Consider the following 16,894-nt stretch of genomic DNA (forward strand, 5'->3'; position numbering starts at 1 on the left):
GGGCCCTGAAGCCGGGGACACTCCCACCTGCTGGAGGTCCCTGATTCCTGTGCCGGGGAGACGCCATGGACAGACAGACATGGCTTCCTTTTCTACAACTCGCCTCCCACAGAGGAAGAGCTAACTAAGAATTACTGAGTGTGAAAGAGACCCCAGCGGGAACTCCTTGTGCTGTGGGGAACCCGCACCGTGTGGGAGACGGAGAGGTGACTCTCTGGGAAGCGACATTTAGCTCAGCGTGGAGTGTGGAATTCAAGACACCCGCCGCTGGAGATGAGGGCGAGGGCATGGGGAGGGGGAGTTCCTGAGCAGAGGCCCCTGGGGGTGAGCTTGGCATTTGCAGGGAACATAGAGGCCAGTGCGCTGGGACAGAGCGGGTGACAGTGCAGTGGGGGTGAGGTGAGAGGTGCCAGCAGGGTGGTGGAGAGCAGGAAACCGCAGGAGACTGAGACCGGCCTGTGTTCTCACACAGCGAGGAGCCACTGGGGAGACGTGGCTGGGATTCGCCTTTGCAATGAACAGAAATTCCCCCCCTTTACCCCACTGAGGTCATGTGTCCAGTGGGCAGGAGGCAGCCGTCAGCAGTGGCCAGAGGTGGGCGTTGGGAGGACCAGGGACGTGTGTCTTCAGGAGAAACGTGCAGACCCTGAAGCTGCTAAACAGGGTGCCACCTTCCCTGTCTGAGCCAGTGGCTTGTAGGGGCCCTAGTCTGGGGCAAAAGGAGATGGGGGACATTCACCGTACATACCTGTATTGCATTCAGATTGGCGGGTGTCTGTTCCAGACCAGCATTTCTGCCATTTGGATGTCACTTCTGATGTGTCTGATTGTTGGGCAAGTAGGAAGGAAGGGGTGGGGGAGGGAATTGGGCTGCTGGGGAACTGGCTAGAAAGAGTCATGGAAGGAAAGGGGGAAGATGGATGGGGAGATGATGGATAGATGGAAGATGGGCAGACGGGTGGAGGGATAGATGGATGTTGGGTGGATGGATGGATGATGGGTGGATGGATGGATGGATGGATGGATGATGGATGGATGGTGGATGGATGGATGGATGATGGATGGATGGATGGATGGATGGATGATGGATGGATGGTGGATGGATGGATGGATGGATGGATGATGGATGGATGGATGGATGGATGGATGATGGATGGATGGATGGATGGATGGTGGATGGATGGATGGATGATGGATGGATGATGGATGGATGGTGGATGGATGGATGGATGTTGGGTGGATGGATGATGGGTGGATGATGGATGGATGGATGGATGGATGGATGGATGGTGGATGGATGATGGGTGGATGGATGGATGGATGATGGATGGATGGTGGATGGATGGATGATGGATGGATGGATGATGGGTGGATGGATGGATGGATGGATGATGGATGGATTGATGGATGGATGATGGATGGATGAATGATGGGTGGATGATGGATGGATGGATGGATGAATGATGGATGGATGGATGGATGGATGGATTGATGGATGGATGAATGATGGGTGGATGATGGATGGATGGATGGATGGATGGATGGATGGATGATGGATGGATGATGAGTGGATGGTGGATGGATGGATGGATAGATGGATGGTGGATAGATGGGTGGATGGATGGGTGGATGGATGATAGGTGGATAGATGGATGATGGGTGGATGGATGGATGGTGGATGGATGATGAGTGGATGGATGGATGGATGGATGGATGGGTGGATGATGGGTGGATGGATGGATGGATGATGGGTGGATGGATGGGCAGATGGATGGATGGATGATGGATGGATGGATGGGCAGATGGATGGATGGATGGTGGATGGATGGATGGATGGATGGATGGATTGAGGGTGGATGGGCAGATGGATGGATGGTTGGATAGCTTATAGGCAGTCCAGCTTGGCTCAAGCACGGGCATTGCCAATTAGCTGTGTGACCTTGGGCAGAAATCCCAGCCTCTTAGAAACCAGTTCCCTAACCTGTAAAATGGCAAAGGTAACAAGCTCAGTCAGGTGACAGGATAGCGATTAGGGAGAGAGGGGCCAGAGGGGCTGGCCCAGCTCAGCTGCAGCCTTAGAGCCCCTCTGACCCCCAGGCAGTGCACACAGAGTTTTGGGGGCTACCAAAGGAAGCTGCCAGGCCGCAGACTCCCTGTGCGACCCTGCCCACTCCTGAAGCGTCTCCCGTTTCGCCCACTCACCCTGTCACAGCAGGAAAGGCCCTGTGTGTCCCCACCCCACCCTGAAAGGTCAGGGCCTTGGGAGAAAGTGGACCATTGTCCTGGGCTTGGCAGGAAACCACTGGCCCACCCAGGGAGGCGGCAAGCGGCAGTCCTGCGCCTGAGGAGAGATTCGTCAGTGGGCCCTTCTGGAGCGTGTTCTCGGGAGGGACAGGCCACAGGATCGGGAGCTGGGGTCCCCACTCTCCCAACACCTATAGGCCATGACCACAGGGCAAGGCTTTCAGCTCCTGGAGCCACAATTTTCTCATCTAGAAAATGAGCTGACTTCGGTGGGGACGGTACCCTCAACTGTCGACTGCCGGGGGTAGGGCTGTGAGGGGGACAGTGGAGAGAGGAAACTGCCCCCTCCTCGGTGGGATCCGTGAGGCACAGGCCTGCCCGTGCACCATGGCGGGTGAGGCTGGGCAGGCAGGAGGACTGGCGGGAGGACTCCCTGGTGCTGCTCCTCCCGCTGGGACAGGAGGAGGGAAGCTCGTCCAGGAGTGTGAGCCTGGACTGAGCGTGACTCGGGTGCTCACCTGTGTGAGCACACCTGCGCCTTCTCTCCGTGTGGAGGCATTTCGGATACAAGCATGTGGGGGTGACCAGGCTGAGGCTGAGGGGGTGCAGGCGGGCAGGAGGGTGTCATGGTTCAGCTGCGTGCCAGCCACTCCCTAGCTCTCTGCGTCACTGCTTCACCCGCCTGCATCCCCTCTCTGGCAGCTCTGGGCTGCCCGCCCTGCCTATTGGTGTCCCCCCCACGCCCGTGGGCTTCATCTCTGGGGAGTGAAGATGATGGCCCTCTCAGGGCCACCTGGCTGGGCCGGGGTCCTGCAGAGGCAATTGAGGGCTGGGGCTGGGGCTGGGGCTGGGGGGTTCTCAGGGAAAGATGTCTGCCACCCCTGGGACAGGCTGTGCTCTAATGAGGCGGTCACCGTGCTCCCTCATTGGCCGGGACAGCCCGAGCTTGGCCGTGCGGCCTCCCTGCTGACCTGCAGGCCCCTCAGGCCTCCTGTCCAGCCTGACTCGCCGGTGGGTGGGAGGCTGCCCCCAGCCCCAGGCCCCAGGCCCCAGGCCCCAGGCCTGCCCTGGTCTCGAGGTGAGTGTGACCTGTGCCCTCCGGTCCTCTCCTCCAGAAGCCCCCCAGCGCCCACGCCATGAAGGAGGAGGCCTTCCTGCGGCGCCGCTTCTCCCTGTGCCCGCCTTCCTCCACCCCGCAGAAAGCCGAGCCCCCGAGGCCCACCCGGACCCTGCTCTTGGAAGGAGAGAGTGAGCTGTACCCCCTCAGCCCAGGTCAGTGCGGGGGGGGGGGGGCCGGCCTGGGCGGCCGGGGTGTGGGCCGGGACGGGGGCAGTGCCAGGACCTGGGGCCCTCCTGCGTGACCTCAGGCAGCTCCCTCCCCTCCGTGCCACCTGGGTCAGTGAGGGCACAGCCTTGCTCCCCTTTCCCCCAGCGCTGGATGAAGCCCAGGTGGCCTTGGAGGTCAGGCAGGGGGCTCCCCAGGCCCGGCTCTCGGGGCCGCTGGCCGTCCTCCCAGAGGCAGTGTGGTGCAGTGGTCCCACACATGGGCTCCCCTGGGTGATGCTGGGCTAGTGACAGGACCACTCCAGCCTGTTTCCTTCTCTGTAGAATGGAGATAATGTTGGTACCTACTGGTAACCTAAAGGAGGCCGGGCTCCGACAGGGGACAGTTCAGACCGGGGTGCTCTTGTGCAGCTGTGGGTAGAGCAGGGAGCACACAGAACAGGGCACCCCTGTCCTGCTGATGCTCCCCCGCCCTGAGCCCACCCCAAGCCCCTCATCTTACTCTCTGAGGCCCCCCAGCAGAGTGGAGCAGTGACTGTGTCCCTGAGAGCCCCGCCCTTCCTTCCTGATGGCCCTGCGGGGGTGGGGGGTGGGGCCGCACCCGCCCTGGGGACCTCCCGCCTGCCCGCTCCAGTGCCCCTGCCCAGCCTCCTCCAGTCTGCCCATCCCTCCCCTGCCTGCTGTGGGGGGTGAGGAGAGAGGGACCCCCTTCTAGCCACAGTAGCCGCCCTGCCTCTGGAGGCCCACGAGCCTCAGGACTTGAGGGGCTTCTGGAGCCTGCCCCATCCAGAGTCTCATCAAGCACATGGGGAAACTGAGGCCACAGGGGGAAGGCCTTGTGGAAGGCCCACAGCAGGCCAGGGGTGCAGGACGCCCAGGGAGGTGAATCCCACATTTATTCTCTGCCCTTGCAGGAGGTGGGAGCCTGGGGGAGGCACGGGTCCGTTTCAGAGGGATTTGGTGCTCGTCCCAGCCCCGGGCAGCATGTGGGGGGAGGCGGGGAGGCCACAGTCAGAAAAGGGCCCCTTGGATGTGGAGAGAGCTCCTGCCACGCCCAGCCAGGACTTTCCTCCCCAGGTGACACCGGGCCCTGCAGGTTCCCATGCTGGCTTCTCCGGCCCCCAGGCCCCAGGGCTCGCTGGGGCTGGTTCTGTGTGCCCGTCCTCAGGGCCCCACAGGGTGGCTCCACCCTCAGGGCTCCCACCTCCCCTCTTCAGCGCAGGGACTTCCTCCTGCCCCTAAACAGTTGCCCTGGGAACCTGGTTTATAACAAACGGGGCTGAGGAAGGGCAGCTGATGCCCGAGGTGCCGCCCTCCCTCCTCAGCTCAGCTGGAAAGAGATGAAGACCCCTGCCAGGGCCTGCGCAGGGGCCGTGCCCCCTCCTCCCTCCCAGGGCCCAGCTCTCAGGGCACTCGGGGCGGGGATGCCAGGCGTGGAAAGAGGCTGGGGGTTCCAGGCCTCTGAACCTGCATGTGCCTCCGAGCCTGGGCACCGCAGTCTTCACCTGTCCAGACCCCAGAGGGCACGCCTGCCACAGTGCCCACGGCCGCGGCTCCTCCCTGCAGGCTATGGAGCCTGGCCGGGCTCTGGTCCCTCCCAGCGGTGACACTCCCTCCAACAATAACGGTGACGGTGACGTTAGCTGGTGTTGATTACATCTCCTGGGCAGTGCCCTGCAGCCGCTGCCACCTCCGACTGGCTTCCTGCCCCACCCAGGCTGCCAGCCACACGCGGGCAGCGAGCCGGGGGAGCCAGGCCGCCCGCCATGCGTCTCACCCCAGCGCTGTCTTGCAGGGAAGGACATGGAGCCCAACAGCCCGTCGCTGCCAAGGGATGAAGGGCCCCCGACCCCCGGCTCCGCCACGAAGTTGCCGCCAGTAAGAGCCTGGCCGTGGGAGGACCAGGGCAGGGAGCCTGCCTAGGGGACACCAGGAAGTGGCTTCAGGAAGGGCATGCGGGGCACAGGCCGAGCCTGTCGTTCCCAGCCCATCGCATGCGGTCCCCCCTGAATCCCAGACTGAATCGGGGAGGCTGCTGGAAGCAGGGCGGGGTCCCCGTCGCAGCTTGTCTGTCGTTGAGTGGCAGCCACCCTCCCTGTGTAACTTGGGGTGGGCAGGTTGACCCAGAGCAGCGGCCTTGCTCCCCTGGGACCCCGTGTGCTGGCCGCAGACCAGGGGCTGGTGGTGGTGGTGCTGGCCTGTCCCTGTGTCCGTCTCAGGAGAAGCAGCAGCCAGGCCTTTGGTGGGCGCCCCCACCCGGCCTGGGCCTCCCGCCCTGGGTGCCAGGGCTGCCGGCTGCTGGAACAGTGGGAGCGTCTGCATCTGTGTGTGTGTGTGCGTGTGTGTGTGCATGTATGTGTGTAATGTGTGTGTGTGTGCATGTATGTGTGTATGTATCTGTGTGTGCGTGTCTGGGATTTTTTAAATAATTTTTTGACGAAGTTCAATTGCAGTAAAATAGAGATAGCAGAATTCCCCATCTTACCACTTTAGGTGCACAGCTCGGGCGTTAAGCGCATTTGTAGTAACAGGTGCCCCGGCCCCTCATCAAAGCCCCGTCCCTCCACCTGCGTCTCTCTTACAGGCTGAGTACAGGCTGTGCAATGGGTCCGACAAGGAATGTGTGTCCCCAACGGCCAAGGTCACCAAGAAGGAGACTCTCAAGGTGGGCTCGGGCCTGGGGAGGAGCTGATGTTGTTTGTCACCACCTGAGCCAGTGAGGCCGCCACCCCCAGCTTGCCAAAGGGAGGGGACAGACCACGCCCCAGCCACCACGCCCTCCCCTCCCTCTCCTCTCCCTGCCCTCTCCTTGTCCCCGGGCTGAGCGGTGTAGGTCCCCGGTGGCAGGCCCAGAGCTTTGCCCCTTGACCGCCCCTGGGTGCCCCGCGCAGGTGCAGAAGGAATACTACCGGCAGGAGAAGAAACGTGCCACCAAGCAGCTGCTCAGCGCCCTGACGGACCCGCGCGTGGTCATCATGGCCGACAGCCTGAAGGTAGGTGTCACAGCGCTGGGGCCCCTGCGTCCACGGCGGCTCACTCGGGAGGCCTCCCCAGGGGACCGTGCAAAGCCACCAGCCACTCAGGAGACCGTTTAGTGCATTTGTTACTGCAGATCAGTGTCAGTGTCCTGGGGCTGCCCCAACAAATGACCGCAGGCTGGTGGCTTCAAACAAGAGGATTTCTTGTTTGAAGGCCGAGGCCGAGGCCCAGCTCTAAGGTGCGGGCAGGCCGTGCTCCTCCCAGGGCTCCAGGGAGGGTCCCCCTCTCCCAGTTCGGGGCTCCAGGTTTCCTGGGCTTGTGGCCGCACCCCTCCATCTTCTGCCTCATCTTCATGAGGCCTGTCCCCAGCCTCTCTGTGTCCTGTTCTCCTATTAGGATGAGTCGCCGGGTCAGAGCCCACCCTACCCTGGGGTGGCGTCATCTTAACTTGCCCACATCTGCAAAACCCTGTGTCCAACTAAGACAAGGGTGGGGGCCCTGCTGGCGGGGGGTTCAAAGTGCCCATGGGTCCTTCCCTGGGGCACAGAGGAGTGGGGGTGAAGCTCGGGTTTTGTGGGAAAGCACCAGAGTTGGGGTCCAAGGCCTATGTTCAGACCTCACTGAGGCAATGGGTGGTTCCTTCAGCCCCCGAGCCTCAGTGTCCCCCTCCATACAGTGGGGGGGCCAGGGAGGGTGCTGCCAGGAAGAGCAAACCAGACAAGTGTACCAGGGGCCTGGACATCCGCAGAGCCCTGGGCCTCCCTTTATGTGTTTCCACAAAACTATGGGTAAAAAATTAGGTACAGCCCTGGCTGGTGTGGCTCAGGGGTTAGAACGTCGGCCCGCACACCAGAGTGTCATGAGCAAGTCAAGGGCAAGTCGATTCCCCGTCAAGGGCAAGTACCTGGGATGCAGGTCCGATCCCTGGCCCCAGTTGGGGCGCATGTGGGAGGCAAGCCATAGATGTGTCTCTCTCGCATTGATGTTTCTCTCTCTCTCTCCCTCTCCCTTCCTCTCTCTGAAATTAATAAAAAGATATTTTTTAAAAAGTGAATACGTATTTAGAATAAGAAAAGAAATGACAAATATCAAAATTTACAAAGCTGACCATTACAACAGGCAAAGCTCATTGCTAGTTGCTCCTTGGACCCTGGGAGGGCCTTGACCCTAAGCTTGACCTTGACCCTGAGCTTCACAAAGCCCTCCAGCAAACCTGTTCCTGGCTACAGTGTATTTCCTTGGATTCACTATAATCTGTGAGCTCCTTCTAAAGATTAAAAGAGACCTCTGCCCGCAGCTCTGCCCACCAGCCCCCCCCAAACCGTCCAGATCCCCCTGGGGCATCGGCCCTCCCGGGCACTGACACCACCACCCCTCCCCGCAGATCCGAGGGACCCTGAAGAGCTGGACCAAGCTGTGGTGCGTGCTGAAGCCGGGGGTCCTGCTCATCTACAAGACGCCCAAGGTGGGCCAGTGGGTGGGCACGGTGCTCCTGCACTGCTGCGAGCTCATCGAGCGGCCCTCCAAGAAGGACGGCTTCTGCTTCAAGCTCTTCCACCCCCTGGACCAGTCTGTCTGGGCCGTGAAGGTGCAGCTGGGGAGCCGGGCTCGGGAGGGCTGGGCGCTGGGCCCCACGGGGGCCATGGGGGAACGGGCCCTGCTGGGTGGTCCGGGGGCTGCTCCTGGGGCCCCACTGGAGGGGGTCTAGGAGTGGGCTGTTTGTTCCAAAAGGGCTTGTCATTGTCCACCTGGGGGGGGGGGGGGTGGCTGGGTTAAGTCTCTCAATGGCTGAGTGATTAGCTGTGGTCCCAGGCCCTCCTGGTAGAACACAGGGTGGGGTTCAAGGCCTAGTGACATCATGGGTCAAGATCACACCCGTCTGGGGGTGGAGGGATGGGGCCATGTGAGTGGCTGCTCGGAGCCCAGACCTTCCCCCTCCCCTGGCCTTTCTGGGTCAGGCTGCCAGAGCTAATCCAGAATGTCCGGTTGAAGCTGGGTTTCAGAGACACTTCAGAGATTTTTTAGTATAAATATGTCTCAAATATTGCATGGAGTATACTTACGCTTTAAAAAAAGGTCTTTATTATTTCCCTGAGATTCTGATTTACCTGGGCATCCTGCACTTGCATTTTCTGACTCTGGCCACCCTGATTTGGGGAGCTTAGAACTCTCAAGGCTAAGACAGGCCACCAGCTGAGAAGGGGGGACAGAGAGCACCCCATTTTCCTCTCTCGCTGCCGGTCACGTGTGTGCGTCTGAGTGCCTGACCCTGCCTGGAGATGCTGGGGCCCTGGAAGTGACCAGGTGTCTCAGTGACTCTGAATGACTGTGTCATCCGTGTTTCCACCTGACCTGCGTGTCCCTTGGGTGACATCGAGTCTCTGCCTCCCCAGGGCCCCAAAGGCGAGAGTGTGGGCTCCATCACGCAGCCCCTCCCCAGCAGCTACCTGATCTTCAGGGCCGCTTCGGAGTCAGACGGTGAGTCCCCACCTGCTCTGCAGGTCTCCCGGGGATCCCATCTGAAGTGGCCCCCTCTCCCCCGGTCCAGGTTCTAGACCAGGTACATGGCCCGGTCACCACCACTCAAGAAGGAGGCAGTTTGCTCTCACCGGACAAGCCAGGGGCCAGGCAGGCCTGCCCCTCACTAGTACCTCTTTGGGCCTCAGCTTCCCCTGGACAGAATGGGAATGATAGCACCTGTCTCCCCAGTTGTTAGAGAACCCGCCAGTCTCGTATAAAGCGACCAGGCACCTTTGAAACAATAGAGTCTACTGTCGTCACCCCCATTTGACATGAGTCACTGGGAAAATCCCAGCAAGAAAGTGCTGGAGCCTAGAGAGCAGTCCGACCGGCCTCCTCCCAAACGCATCGCACGTGGTTGGAGCGCCCTCCAGTGGCTGCTCCGAGTAAAGCGGCTGCCGCCCCCCACACGGAGCCCTAGGGGCAGGCGCTTCCGTCGGGGATCGGGATGAAGGGCTCCCCTCTCGCCAACGGTCCGGAACCAGGCTCCCCGTGGGAATCCCGCCCTCGTTTCCCAGCCCCTGCCCCGTGCCCGCCCCACGCCCCGTGTTCCCGGGGTGGGCTGGGAAACCCTTGTGCACGTGGAGCCTGACGTCTTGGGGGGACGAGTAGTGAGCCGTCAGATTAGGAGCATCCTGATGGGCTGAGGGAGGGGCAGGTCAGCGTCCCTGGTGGGCATGAGCCAGTGTAAGGGGTGGCTGGTTCCCTCGCTTGCAGGTCGGGGGATCCCCGAGGGTAAGGGCAAGGGCAGGGGCAAGGGGGAGCTGCCTGGTGGGGACTCTATGGTGAGGACAGGCGGGGGGCAAAGGGTGCAGGAGGGGAGGGCTCCCGGGAGTGCGGTGGGGTGCGGTGCTCCCCAGGGTGGGGCTTTCGGGCTGATGGGACCGGGTTCTGGGCCTGGGCCCGGGCCTCACACCTCTCCCCGCCCAGGGCGCTGCTGGCTGGACGCCCTGGAGCTGGCGCTGCGCTGCTCCAGCCTCCTGCGGCTCAGCGGGAGCAAGCAGGGCAGCGACCGGGAGCCCGGGTCCTCGCCGGACGGGTCCCCCTCCTCACTCTGTGGGCTGCCCCCCTCGGCCGCCATCCACGACCAGGACCTGTTCCCGTGAGTGGGGGCGCGGGTTTGACCCCTCCCGGGAGCCCTGGGCCCCCCGCCTGCTGGGGGACCCTGGCTCTCACTGGCACTAACACGGGTGTCCCTGCATGGGGCGGGGAGGTGGGCCCCCGGGCACCCGGACCTCCTCCACTCCACAGTGCACCCCGGGACCTCAGTTTCTTCAACTGTAAACTAGCTAATGGTGTCAAACACCTGGTTGCGCAGGCGATTAAGCCCAATGAGGGGTGCCCAGGAGGAGGGTACCTGGGGTGGGGTGCCCAGAGGTGGGGGTGCCAGGCCTCACCTGTGGCCCAGGACCCACAGGTACCTCCCTTCCAGGCTGAACGGGTCCTCCCTGGACGATGCTCTCTCAGACAAGTCGGAGAGGGAGGTGGGCGAGGAGTCGGACGAGGCCCAGGACCACAGCCAGAGGACCAATGGGAGCGGGAGTGACCTGTCCGAGGCTCCCAGGGCCCCAGCCCCTCGAGGAACCACGTACGTGGAGCAGGTCCACGAGGAGCTGGGGGAGGTGAGAGCCACCCAGCCTGAGACCTGGCATCACCCTATACCTTGTCCCCACCCCTGAAGCCACCGTAGCAATGACTGGTGTCCCTTCAAGGAGAGCTCACGGGGTCTGCAGGGGCCGGGGGGACAGGGGAGCCAGCCGGGGGCCTGCCGGGGTCAGGTGAGGCTTTTGGAAGGTCTAGGGCAAGGGTGGGGAACCTTTTTTCTGCCAAAGGCCGTTTGGATATTTATAACATTATTCGTGGCCCACACAAAATTATCAACTTAAAAATTAGCTATGAAGAAAGCTCCTAGATTTATTGAATTTTAAGTCCCGCCTGCAGTTGCCTTGGCAGGGCCGGACCCAATGATTTCGGGCTGGACGTTCCCCACCCCGGTCTAGGGGCAGAGGTAGAAGCCAGGAGCGCTAGGGAGGGGCTGTGTCAGGGGAAAGCCCAGGCACCGGGACCAGCAGCGGTGAGGGGGGAGAAGTGGGGCTCGGGACGCATCTGGAGGTGGCACAGGTCCCAGGCAGACAGTGGGATGGGTGCTCTGGGAGAGACCTGGGGGCTGAGGGTGGGGACAGGACTCCCTCCCGAGTTTGGACTTCAGGGGGCGGGATGCTGCTGCATGTGAGGGTCTGGGCCTCAGGGCTGACGGTCCAGACATTAGGGTGTGGAGCCTGCAGCTCCAGGTGTCTGGGGCCTGGGCACCCCAGTCTTCAAAGGCTGAGCACAGACGAGGCTCCACAGAGGAGCCTGGGGAAGTGGGAGGGGAGCCCGGAGTGCGGGGGTCACAGGGGCAGCTGTGCTGAGAGGGGGAGCAGGAGAGAGAGGGTGGCTGCTGGATTGTAACCGGGTGGTGGGGACCTTCACCAGGGAGCTCTCAGTGGCGCAGACAGGGCAGGACTAACGGGAATGGGTGGAGTGTGTGGGTGTAGGGTTCCAGCTGTGGCTGCTGCCAGTTTGAGCCCCAAAGGTGGCCTGGAAATTGAGGCCAGGAAGCCAGAGCCTCGTGGGGGACAGGCATGGCCCCTCATCTAGAGCCTCCTGGTCCCCACCTAGATGCCCAGGCATGCGGTTCAGGGCAGTGCCCCTAGGCCTCGGCCAGGGCTGTGCACACACAGAGAGACAACAACTTGTCAAGGCAGCCAGCAGGGCGGTGACAGACCCACTGCAGAGCTGCCTGCTGGCACCCTGTTCCGCTGCCACCCGGGGCGGGGCTGCCAAGAATGCAGATGTCCCTGAGTCAGATCCCCTTGGGCAAGTCACTTGTTCCCTCTGTAAGGTGGGGTGCCCAGGATCGAGGTGCCTTGGGGCTGGGAGAAGGAGATCTAGGGGGAAGGAAGGGAAGCGCCAGCAGCCTGGGGCCTCCTGCCAGGGGCTGAGGGGAGCCCAGCAAAGTGCAGACACACCCCAGCCAGATGTTTGAAGCCCAGGAGGCCCCGAGCAGTGATGGCAGGAAGCCAGTGAGGGTCCAGGCAGTGCCCTGGGCTGGGTGTTGGCCAGGGAAGGACGGTTTGCTGGGTGGTGGGGTGGGAGGTGGGGCCTCCCTGACCCTCACCCAGACTCCGAGGCAGCATCTCATCAAAGACAGGAGTGTCCAGGGCGGCCCCACCTCTAGCCATGTGACCCTGAATACGTGAGGGCCCCTTTCTAAAGGAAGTGCAGGCCGGAAGCACAGTGTCACCCCATCACCTGAGTCACAGGCAGTCCTGAGGATTAAGTGGGTGGGACGGGGAGAGTGTCTCCCTATGCAGGTGGACTTCCTGCCGTAGGCACAGAGCTGTGCAAAGTCCCCAGATGGGTTTCAGCAGCCAGGATGGGGAGGGTCCACCCTGGACTGAGAACATGGGGCGGGCCCGTGGGCAAGGAAGGGAGGCAGTGGGTGCGGGTTTGGGGGGGCTCTGGGCCAACTGGAAAGGATAGGGGTCAGACGGGGCCAGGCCAGGGGTACGGTCACCCCACCTCCCGTCACACCTCCTCGGGCCAGAGCTTCCAGCCCCACCCGGCTCCCCTGGCACTCATCCCGGACACCTTGCCTGGCCCCTCTGCTGGCAGCTGGGCGAGGCGTCCCAGGTGGAGACGGTGTCCGAGGAGAACAAGGGCCTGATCTGGACGCTGCTGAAGCAGCTGCGGCCCAGCATGGACCTGTCCCGCGTGGTTCTGCCCACGTTCGTGCTGGAGCCCCGCTCCTTCCTCAACAAGCTCTCCGACTACTACTATCACGCCGACCTGCTGTCCCGGTGAGCGAGGCCGGGTGCCCACGTGCCGTGCGCCGGGAGCCCCGCCCCCAGCTCCGCCGGCCGCGCCCCGGTTCCCGGAGGGTCCCCGGGGTCCTGGCTCAGCTCCCCGGGACGCTCAATGTCCAAGAGCAGCCCCTGGAGGAGCTGGTGGCCAGGCAGGGTGGGGGCCTGAGCCAGCAGGGTGAGCGTGGGTGGGGTCGGCCCGAGCACTTCCTGTGCACCCCAAGTCCCCAGCCCCGGTGCTGGCCACCCGAGCAGAACACTGGGGCTGCAGGGGAGCAGAGGGCCCTGTGGCTAGGAGCCCACAGGGAGGCAGTGAGCGAGGGCGGAGCCTCCAGGCGCCCTGGTCAGGAGTGAGGGGTCTCCGTCTGTCTGTCCAGGGCCGCGCTGGAGGAGGACCCCTACAGCCGCATCAAACTCGTGCTGCGTTGGTACCTTTCTGGCTTCTACAAGAAGCCCAAGGTGAGGGGGGGTGGGCAGGGCGGGGCTGCGGCCCAGCCACAGGTCCTCACCGCCCTCCCCTGGTGTCTGTCCCTCGTTCCTTCTAGAGACCTCCGCCCCCAGGACTCAGGGCCCCAGCAGCCCACAGCCCCCATCGGGTCCCTGGGCCCACTCCCACCCAGCGGGGCCAGGCTCCTCCGGTTCCTCACTTGGGCTCTTTGTTGGTCGCCTGCAGGGGATCAAGAAGCCCTACAACCCCATCCTGGGGGAGACCTTCCGCTGCAGCTGGTTCCACCCCCAGACCAACAGCCTCACCTTCTACATCGCGGAGCAGGCAAGGGCCCGAGGGGGGAGGCAGGTGCTGGGCTCCAGCGGGGCTGGCAATGGGAGGGGCTCTGACCCCAGTGCACGGTTCCTGGTGGCCCCGTCCCCACCTACTGGGGGTACTCGGGGCCTCATTTCTGCCAGTCACCGTGCCCATGACAGCAGGACATTTCCTTAGGGAGGGGGACAGTGCATCCCATTTCCCTGGGGCACTCTGGGCTGACACAGGGACTATGTCTGCTCTGGGCCCCAGGACTCAGGCCCGGCTTCCCTGGGCATCAGAGTGAGGGCCCCAAGCAGGAGGGACATGGAGTGTGGGGTGGAAAGGGCAGGGAAGCCCGGCTGTCGCCTTCCTGGGCTGCCCGCTGCTGGGGCCATTCAAGCAGCCACCGCTGTGCCCACAGGTGTCGCACCACCCGCCCGTGTCCGCCTTCCACGTCAGCAACCGGAAGGACGGCTTCTGTATCAGTGGCAGCATCACGGCAAAGTCCCGGTTCTATGGTGAGGGGCTCCCCTGGGCTCGGCCGGGGCCTGGGGAAATGGGGGGAGGACCGGGCTCCCATTTCATGGTCACCAAGACCATGTGTGGTGGTGGCCACTTGTGTGTCCCTCCCGCCTCTCCTACCCAGGGACCACGTAGGTAGGAGAGTGCTCAGAACCTGACGTGAGGCAGAGCCCGGCGCCCTGTCCCTCAGCCATCTGCAGGGGTGTCCCGAGGGGGCCTCCCGTCCCTCAGCCATCTGCAGGGGTGTCCTGAGGGGGCCTCCCGTCCCTCAGCCATCTGCAGGGGTGTCCTGAGGCGGCCTCCCGTCCCTCAGCCATCTGCAGGGGTGTCCTGAGGGGGCCTCCCGTCCCTCAGCCATCTGCAGGGGTGCCATGAGGGCCACGAGAAAGAACCCACATAAAGTACCGTCTGGAGCTGAGCTGTCCAGTTGGTACCACCAGCCACACGTGCTGTTTAAATTGGTTAAAATGAAACGGAAGTTACAGCGCAGCTCCGTAGCTGCAAGAGCCACGTCACAGGGGTTAGACTGTGTGGCTGGTGATTCCCCGATCAGACAGCACAGAACAGAATATTTCTGTTACCACAGAAAGTCCCTCGGGCAGTGTCAGTCGAGATCCTGGCCCCGTAGATGCTCGGAAAGGGTCTAATTCCATTTTGGTTTTTTGTGTGTTTTGGTTTTTTGGTTAATTCTCACCCAAGGATATTTTTTCCACTGATTTCAGAGAGAGTGGAAGGGAGGGAGGGAGGGGGAGACAGAGAGAGAGAGAAACATCAGTTGGTTGCCTCCTGCACCTGCCCCACCAGGGCTTGGGATCAAACCTGCGTCCCTTCAGTGCTCAGGCCGATGCTCTAACCATGGAGCCACACCAGCCAGGGCTGATTCCATTTTTTAATCAGTTATCCCTTTTCCACCATCTCTTTGGTGGGCAGGTGTGCTCAGCACCTCTGTGTGCCCAACAGTCTGCAGGGGACACACAAGGCCAGCCACCTCCCCACCCCTGCACTCCTGTCACTGACTGGCTGTCACCCTCAGCCCAGAGTCCCCCCACTACTAGGAGGGGGTGCAGAAATTTGAGCTGGGGCTCAGGCTAGTCAGAAAGTTTCCCAGTCTCCACCCTGAGAACTTCTGCTTTAGTGACAGAAATGTGTCAACACATGACAAGTGAAGGAACTGCTCAGGACCCTTGACCTGGGTGATCTGGGTGGAACTTCTGCAGAATCTGAGGCTTAGTGAGTTTAAGTGACCCACCTGCAGTCACCGAGCTGGGGACTCCTCCCACCTGTTGGAAGTGAGCTCAGACCCTGTGATTTAGGGGGTGGGCCCCTGGTTCTGAGAGTCCCTCCCCACTTCCGCTCACTGGCCCCACTGCCCCATCTCTGCAGGAAACTCACTGTCGGCTCTGCTGGACGGCAAGGCCACGCTCACCTTCCTGAACCGGGCAGAGGATTATACCCTCACCATGCCCTACGCCCACTGCAAAGGTGAGAGGCCTCAAGGTCCCCACCCCAGACAAAGCCCAGGCTGCCCCTTCAGGGAGGGCACCTGCACACTGAACACTCTGGCTCTGGTTTTCGTGGCGATATCATATCTCATCCTTACTTCTCAATGACGTTTGGCCTGGGCATAGAATTCCTGGTGGAGTGTTACTCGTCTCTTGGGAACATTGTATCGTCTTGGGCTTCCACTGTGGTTGATATTGGTGGGCCGTCAGCCCGTTTGTTGTGCTTTTCTCTGCAGCTGCTAAGATCTTCTGTTGTCTTTGGTGTTCTGCCATCTCACCTACTATTCCAGGGTTAGGACTTCTTGTTGTATTTTTTAGTTGATGGACTTCATTCTTTGTAGCAGTTTTAGGTTTACAAAAAAATTAAGCAGGCAGTACAGAGAGTTCCCCTGGGCCCTCCCCCCATCACATGAGCTACCCAGCCAGGGCCAGTCGGAACAAAGTCAAGGCTCTTTCCACAGTTCCATCAGATACACAGTGGCCAGCGGTCAGTTCCCTGACTGTCACACGTGCATGTGTGTTTGTGTGTATATTCTTGGTCTCATATATGGGGTTGAGTGGCAGCCTGTTCATGGGTTATATTAATAGTATATTTGCTCCCCACGTTATAGTTTTCAGTGGGAGTTATTACATCAAAGAATCCATCTTGCCCTGGCCGGTGTGTCTCAGAGGTTAGAGCGTCGGCCTGCAGACTGAAGAGTCTCACGGGTTCGATTCCAGCCAACGGCACGTACCTGGGTTGCAGGCTCAATCCCAGCCCTGGTCGGGCACATATGGGAGGCAACCCATCCATGTGCTTCTCTCACATCAGTGTTTCTCTTTCTCTGTCTCTCCCCCTCCCTTCCACTCTCTCTGAAAAAAACCAATCGTTGAAAAATCAGCAGTTGAGCATCGACCTAAGATCCAGGAGGTCACGGTTTGATTCCCGGTCAGAGCACATGCCAGGGTTGTGGGTTCGATCCCCAGCAGGGGGCATGCAGTAGGCAGCCGATCCATGACTCTCTCGTCATTGATGTTTCTCTCTCTCTCTCCCTCTCCCTTCCTCTCGTTGATGTATTCATAGGTCGATGCTCAACTGCTGAGCCACGCCGGCCGGGCAGGGCTCCCTTTATGAGACCTAATGGGGAGCACTTGGGAATGAGCAGGAGTGCAGTCCCTGTTTTCCTTAGGCCAGTGTTTGTTGTGTAAACTATTTTGTATAAAGTATTCCCATGTGTTTTTTAATTGTTTAAGATTTTGTGACCTGTCTGTGT

General features: G+C 61.4%; 1 protein-coding gene across 1 annotated transcript in view; it reads left to right on the plus strand.

Annotated features, from left to right (window-relative positions):
• OSBPL5 (oxysterol binding protein like 5) overlaps positions 1-16,894 on the plus strand; it is a 47,548-nt gene that overhangs the window by 19,509 nt on the left and 11,145 nt on the right. Inside the window, exons 2-14 of the mRNA XM_081154005.1 lie at positions 3,360-3,516; positions 5,324-5,406; positions 6,113-6,193; positions 6,420-6,521; positions 7,892-8,095; positions 8,901-8,985; positions 9,958-10,129; positions 10,460-10,649; positions 12,685-12,869; positions 13,250-13,331; positions 13,546-13,644; positions 14,039-14,135; positions 15,523-15,621. Of these exons, the coding sequence (XP_081010131.1) occupies positions 3,381-3,516; positions 5,324-5,406; positions 6,113-6,193; positions 6,420-6,521; positions 7,892-8,095; positions 8,901-8,985; positions 9,958-10,129; positions 10,460-10,649; positions 12,685-12,869; positions 13,250-13,331; positions 13,546-13,644; positions 14,039-14,135; positions 15,523-15,621 (1,615 nt within the window). The 5' untranslated portion in view covers positions 3,360-3,380. The remainder of the gene's footprint in view (positions 1-3,359; positions 3,517-5,323; positions 5,407-6,112; positions 6,194-6,419; positions 6,522-7,891; positions 8,096-8,900; positions 8,986-9,957; positions 10,130-10,459; positions 10,650-12,684; positions 12,870-13,249; positions 13,332-13,545; positions 13,645-14,038; positions 14,136-15,522; positions 15,622-16,894) is intronic.

The sequence above is a fragment of the Miniopterus schreibersii genome (assembly GCF_964146895.1).
Source record: "Miniopterus schreibersii genome assembly, chromosome: 12".
Lineage (NCBI taxonomy): Eukaryota > Metazoa > Chordata > Mammalia > Chiroptera > Miniopteridae > Miniopterus > Miniopterus schreibersii.